Raw genomic sequence first — 7,197 nt, 5'->3', positions numbered from 1 at the left:
CCCCCTTCAATATATGGTTAAGAATTTAACAAAGAAGTGTATTATTTCCTTAATAGGTGGTGTGAGTTCCAATTATTAACATTCATTAAAAGAAAAAAAGTAAATAAATAAATAAAATAAAATAAAAACCAGCAGATTAATTAAACAAAAATTAAATTAAATATCTAATAATTTATATAAAAATATTGCCTTACCTAATAATACCATTTTCTAACACTTTTTCAACTTTTTATTTATTTTATTTGAAACAAAAGGGTGAGATATATAACTCTATTTTATTACTTTTTGGTATCTTAAACACATATTTATATATTTTATGATTTATTTATTATTAAATTATTATTTTACTCACTCATAGAGCTGACTTGCGAATCATTAAGGTAACTAATTCCACTCTTTATGCCATGGGATTGAGTTTTTTTTTTTTCTTTTATTGGGCGCAGGGACCGCATGATGGGAATATGGGATTGAGTTTTAGGATTAGGGTTTAAAATATTGCTAATAAACTCACGTGTTTCATTTAAGTAATAGGTTAGAGCAGTGGCAGTTGTATTATCCTAGCTCAAACAACCACCCCTACCTTCTAAAAAATTATGAGGCAGGATTCTATCCTGAATCAACTATAGAACCATAAATGCCCTATGGATCAAGGTTTCTAAAACGTGGAATCCGATATCGAATCAGAATCAGCTGGAATCAACCCTCGAATCTGAAAACTCAATAATTTTAAGATTTTATTTAATGTATCGGTCATATTGAATCAGTCTGCATTGGGATCAGTCATGACCCATTCACGTTTCTTAAAACCGTACTCTTGATCCACCGCTCTTCTATAAACCAACATAATGGATTTCAAGATCCTCTTCAACCACTAGGAGGTCCAGCTATGCATCCGACCACTTGGAAGACCCAGCATGCACACCCTTTCACACTGACACATTTTATACACAGCCACTGGTGTGACATGTAAATTTCCCCCACACTGGTATCGTGGGACCCTCCTCTCCCATGAAAGAAATGGCCAATGGAAAGAGACAATGTTAGATGAAACTGACAAATGATGTCTAATGGATATTTGCTATGACTTAGGGCTCGTTTGATAACGTTTTTACCGTTTCTGTTTTAAAAAACGGCAGAAACATAAATTTTCGTTTCTAGAAATAGAAACAGAATTGAAGGTGTTTGATAAATCATGTTTTTAGAAATCGATGGTAACCAGTGAACTTGTTTCGCCTGGGTCGTTTTTTGCACCATAAATAAGTAAAAATTTTTATTTTTATTTTTATTTCTAAAAATAAGTAAAACGAAACAGTTTTATCAAACGTTTTTTGCTCCGTTTCTACTGTTTCTAGAAACATAAACGACAGAAACGCATTTCTTGAAACGTTATCAAACGGGCCCTTAGTTCTGTTCTTCCCTGAGTGTTTTTGGGATATATTTCGAGTACCTTTGAGTGCGGAATGATGCCTTTGGATAGATGACTAGCAACATTAAAAGATAATTAATAATGACAGTAGATTTTTGAATGAACCCTTCACCCGCAGTCAAGGGAAACTTTTCTCATTTGACAATGGTTTTGCCTAAGAAAAACTAAGGCTGCATTTAATAACGTTCAAAAAAAATGTTTCCGAAGTTTTTTCGTTCTGTAGGAACAAAAAAAATGGAATAAAGCATTTGGTGCATTTATGACGCGTTACGATAATTGACGGAACGACAAAAAGTAGTTCAATCGTTTCAGTTTCGTTCAAAAAAAAAAATTTCACATAGAAATTAAAATTTTCGTTTTTTATACGAAACGTCCAAAAGCAACCTAAAACTAATTCAGGGTAACTAGATTCACATTAATGGTGAGTTGTCCTGTAAGTCTGCAACTCATGGCACCATCACACTACTTTCAAGTTCAACTCTCAAACGCTTAAAGTGCATATAGGTTGCAGTTTAAAGTTCACAACGAGCCATTTTTGGGAACAATCTCAACATTTCAGATTAAAATAAATTTAATTACTAAATTTGGAATGATTTGGACTTAGCTGCACAATCATGCTAGGTTATAATTAAGACAGTTTCTGCTATAGGTTGATTTAGTTTCGGTTCCCTAACCTTTATTTCCTTTGCAACCAGACACAGCCCAAGGGGTTGTTCTCACTTGCTGGAACACTCTAAATAAAAGTTTAAGACTTAAATATATGCCTCTCATTCTTATCAAACCTGCAAGGGGTGTTCCCAACATAGGAGCATTTCTGTGAAAGAAATTCGCAAGACTTTAATGACACCCTTCATTACAAGTAGAGGTCACCCTAGTTTTGCAAGGTTACTCTTTATCTCCGTCCTACAAAATATTGGGTGGATAAGAAGGGGCAGGTTGATAATACTGTAAACCAGCAATCCAGCTATGCATCAGTTCACACGCATACCCCAATTCTATGCAGGCACTCCAACTGGTTAATGGATCCAGTGGCCAGGTCTGGACTGACCAATCAGCTATTCTTTAAATAAGGGCAAGAAATAGCTACCGGAAAATTAAGGGACACATCAACTCCTTTCTGAAAGAATGAGAATCATACTGCAAATGAAAGGTGCCAATAGGACTGCTTCAATGCTCCAGAGAGGATTTCCTTTTCCTTCGTGGAAAGTAACATAGTGGATGGCCATAATAACACCAGCCCTCCCAGGCCACATTCCTGTAAATGTCCTAAGAGAACATGAGCCTCCTCCGCATGCGCCTGTTGTCAGGATCAACCACTGCAGCTGTTCCTTCAGCAGCCAAACTGGTCCCAATGTTGCTGGAGCCACCCCTCTTCCTGCTCAACAGCAAGCTCGAGTCCTTGTCCTCCACCGCAATTGTTGCCAACAGCTCAGACAGCAGTGAAGGGCAGCTCTCTTCCAAGTATCCAAACCCTTCCGACTGCATGAAACCTGACATTAGGAAATATACAGGCTCAGAATAAGAGTTTCACGGATAAAAAACTGAATTAAAAACAAAAACAAAATACATATCAACTGTCCATGAAAGCAAGCTGATCAATTTCAATGACTGCTTAAATTTATGAAAAATATCACAAACATTATGAATTTTCAAGGGATGATCTTGAAATCCAGAATCTCAGGGTATAGTAAGTGCTGAGACTTTGATGTTCCTGCACAAATAGATCACCAATCTTTTTCCCACATCACAGAAAGGAAGAAAGAGGAAGTTGTCATCCAGGTAACCCTTGACAAATTGATCCAGCTCAGTGCAACACGTGCATTGTCCAAAGCCACACCAAACAGGATAATTGTAACCCCCCAATGTACCGCGTTTATATCAATGTTAAAAGAAGCTAGATCACCCAACTATAGGAATCGTTAACAAGAAAATTAGGAAATATATCTTCCCCACCCCACCCCCCTTCTCCCACAAACAAGAAGACAGTTAAGAACATCAGATCCATCGGATCACCTGTAATTAGCAATGACCCAACTGAAAAATGACATGGAATATAACTAATATAATACTTTCCAGATGAACATGCAGTTTACTCATGAATTATAATTGACCATAACATCCAAGATGTCTTTCCATGGTAAAACACAAACCTTAGCCTACAGAAGCTGAGACAGCTTACTGACTTTGCCGGATAATATTCATTAAATGTATTCCAAAACCGGAAATATTTCAGAATCAACAAATCGGTTAAAAAAAAAAATACTACATGTTATTAAATGCTTCTATAACAGGATTCAGTGGCTGAACAAAAGAAGAAGACCGAATCAGTGAGGCACTGAGGTACAAGCATTGTCATGTCTACAGTAATGTAGGATTGAATAGGAACACTCAACCGCACATAGGATCTATGACCAATTCCAACAGCACTCTACATTGGGTATGGACAACAGTATATAAGAACAGTCCCCAACAATAATAACAGCTCTATTACAATCACAATACGATTACTGAAGTGCTTTGAACACTGTTTAACAGATTATCAACAGTAGAAGCCAATAACAGTCTATCGACCAAAGACAGATTAGGTGAAAAAAAAAAAAAAAAGAGAAGATAATTTTAATCAAGAACCGCAGAAATAAAGTACAGTAATGGGAGATATTACCACTAGCCAATATTCAGCACCATAAACATAAGCTTATATATTGGAGGGCCCATCACCATCACCATCAGACATCAGCCATGGCCCATGGGTTCTTTTTCCCCATTCCTACCATAGATTGATTAGGATCTTATGATATTTGACCTCTTAAGAGTTAACAGTTGTCCTCTCCCAATTGGGTACTCTTAATTCAATTAATTTATTAATCTAATAGAGTTATCCAAGATTTACTGATAGTCTTAACGAGGGTTTTAGACCCCGGAACCAGCTGGCTTTGTCAAATCGTTATATTCTAGGCATCTAGAATTTTTCAGTATAGAATCAACCCGAACCAGATGGAGAAATCAGGATCATCCTCAATATATTCCACACCAATCCAATCTGATTTTTTAGACCTTGATCCCAACACAAGCACTCAAAAGTAAGAATATATCTCAAAGATTTTTAGAATTAATTCATTTCCTGCAAAGTGTATTAAAAGGGCCAAGAATAAACCTTACAACACCCCAACCCTCTCCCATCAAGAAGGGGGTCTAAGGATAAATCATTATTTTTTATTTTATGGATAAATTAAGGATAAGCAATGAGGATTGGAATACAAGGAAAAGATTATCCAACATAGTTGACTTCTACCAAGGCACCATAGCTCAACTAGCTAATATTCAGCACCATAAAGATAATCTTGTGGGTTCAATCCAAGCTAACCCATAAACACTATAGCAGTGTTTTTTTTTTCTCAATAAATAAAGAGAAAAAAAAAGAAAAAAAAAAAAATCTAGAAATGAAAAGAAAAAAAAGATCTTGGTGCTCAGTTAAGAAATGAAAGTAATAAAAAATTAGCCATTGCAACAATTCTTGCCGCATCAGCATACTCTTTCTCCCTCACTCTTATTTTATTCAACGGGTTACATTACCTATGACAAGGCCTGCAGCCATCATTTCGCTCAACCATTTCTCTTGTTCTCCACCTCAGTGAAGCTACAAATCCTGCCAATAATTGACTTGAAACTACAGGAATTCAGAGAAGCAACTCCATTATGTATTTCCACAAACATGTTCTCCGCAAGTTCTAACTGGCTCAATTCCACAGCAATCCTGAGATAAAGTTCAAAGTATGAACATTAGGAGGCAAGCCCTGGATTCACATCTCAATAACCATGTCAATTGCTACCTTCAACTTCCCAACTTCAGCAAAGCTCTTCACCATACACCTCATGACTTCATGGGCCCTGTCAGAATTGCCTAGATGGATGAATGAAGTAGAAAATTGGGAGAAAAGAGCTGACTGCTAATTAGATTCAAATTGGCTCTGCATTCCGCACAACAGTAAATCAAACCATTGAATTGATTTACAGAGACAAGAGGTCCGTGTCTAACCTTATGAGCGAGAGAGAGAGAGAGAGAGAGAGAGAGAGAGGGGTGATGATTACCGGATAGAGATTCAACAAGCAGGCAAAGATGACCCTTCACCTTTCTTCAACCGCCTGGGGTTAGGTTTTGCCACCGCCTTCTCATTATCCTCTTTGGGAGCAATGCAATGGTCATAGAAGAATCCGGCAAAGAAGATGCAACCACAAAACCAGCAGCTGCTGTTTCTGCTCAAGCCCCCCATCACCATTGCTGCCGAACCACCTTAACATAACCCCCGCTTTCTCCCTCCCTCCCTCTCTCTCCCAGAACTCTCCCTACTGATCAGAAATTTTCTCGCCAAAAAAACTCAAGTTCTCTCGCCGTGAGGGCGAAATTTGTTTCAAGGCAGCGTGAGAAAATTACACTGTTTCTGAGACAAATTTGAAATTCTGTGGGGAGAATCTTCCATCCAGCCAGTGACAACCAAATGACAAGAAAAATTGGGAGGATTTTTTTTCTCCCGACTACCAAACTCCCCCCGCCTAGGGGCTGCAGATGTCTAGGTATTTTGATTATTGTGAATATGCTGGTGCTTTATTTGGAAAGTATCAATGATGCATTCACAGTTACATATAGAGATCAGATAAATGTTGAAGTAATCATATCATGAAAAGTGCATGTTTTGGATTCTTTGGGCAACACCCACCTCCCAAATTTCCTGCAGCAAATTTCAGACAGATGGTCTTCAGCTGTGAGCATTGATGTTGCTCTGCCAGAGCCAGTGTTGTGGCCACTGTGTCCACGGTAACTTCTTCACATAACTTGGCTTCACATGATAATTTTAGTCGTTCCAAACCAAATCGGTCTGCTGCAGCTAACAGATGCTGCACCATTATTGTTGACGAGCACATAGAAATTGAGCCTGAGAGTTCACGTACATCAGGAAGCTCATCTGAATACATAAAGAGAAGCATGGCCTGAAATGCAAGGTAAGGTGCACTCTTAGACGAAAAAAAGAAAACCAACGCAGAAAAATATCCATCACAAATGTCTGCTAGTATGTACAAATGCATGAACAGGCCTACAAAGAGAAGTACATAGATTTTCTAAAAGCCTGTGCATGGGGCTAAAACCAGCCCAAAGAAGTCCAAGCCTAGGGAAAAAAAAATTACATTTTTACTGAAACCCCCAAGCCCTCAACTGTAAAGCAAATAAATCTGATGACAAATTAACCGAATCCTTAGAGAGGATGAGAAGGTCCAATTCAAAGTTGTAAACTTATAATCAATAATAACTCAGTTCAGAACACAAAAATCAGTGCCACTTGTAACAAACATCACCAGTGAACAGAGGTGAGGACAGGTCACATATGTCAGTGGCCTCAATGAGTCAATATGACTGCTGAAGAAACCCCAGGATCTGCCTAAATTGGTCATCAAGCATCTTTTAATTTTAAATGAAGATACAATGTGTGAGAAATAACAGTCGAAGAATCTACGACCTAACATACACTAGCAATTATATTACATCAATGCAAAAGGTTCATGTTTTCAGGGAAAATGCCCGGGTTCGAGTCTTGAGGGCTCCACTTTGCATAAAAATGCCAAAAAGGTTAAGATCAACTCCAAACTCACCCTTCCTAGGACCCCCACATAAGTGGGAGCAGCACTGGTAATTGCCCTTAATTTCATTACAGCAGTGTCTTCACCAAAACACTTAGTTTGGTTTTGAAATAACCCCCACCGCCTCCACACACACCCCA

General features: G+C 38.0%; 1 protein-coding gene across 1 annotated transcript in view; it reads right to left on the bottom strand.

The window, feature by feature from the left end:
* Positions 1 to 2,243: 2,243 nt before the first annotated feature.
* Positions 2,244 to 7,197, bottom strand: part of LOC122057126 (BTB/POZ and MATH domain-containing protein 3-like) — a 22,737-nt gene continuing 17,783 nt past the window's right edge. The window contains exons 3-4 of the mRNA XM_042619127.1: positions 6,142 to 6,412; positions 2,244 to 2,916 (exon numbers count right to left, since the gene is read on the bottom strand). Coding sequence (XP_042475061.1) covers positions 2,693 to 2,916; positions 6,142 to 6,412 — 495 coding nt within the window. The 3' untranslated portion in view covers positions 2,244 to 2,692. The remainder of the gene's footprint in view (positions 2,917 to 6,141; positions 6,413 to 7,197) is intronic.

This window comes from Macadamia integrifolia, chromosome 12, assembly GCF_013358625.1.
Source record: "Macadamia integrifolia cultivar HAES 741 chromosome 12, SCU_Mint_v3, whole genome shotgun sequence".
In the NCBI taxonomy this organism is placed as follows: domain Eukaryota; kingdom Viridiplantae; phylum Streptophyta; class Magnoliopsida; order Proteales; family Proteaceae; genus Macadamia; species Macadamia integrifolia.
Note: the sequence above shows the minus strand (reverse complement) of the source record. Positions and strands in the feature narration are given on the sequence as shown.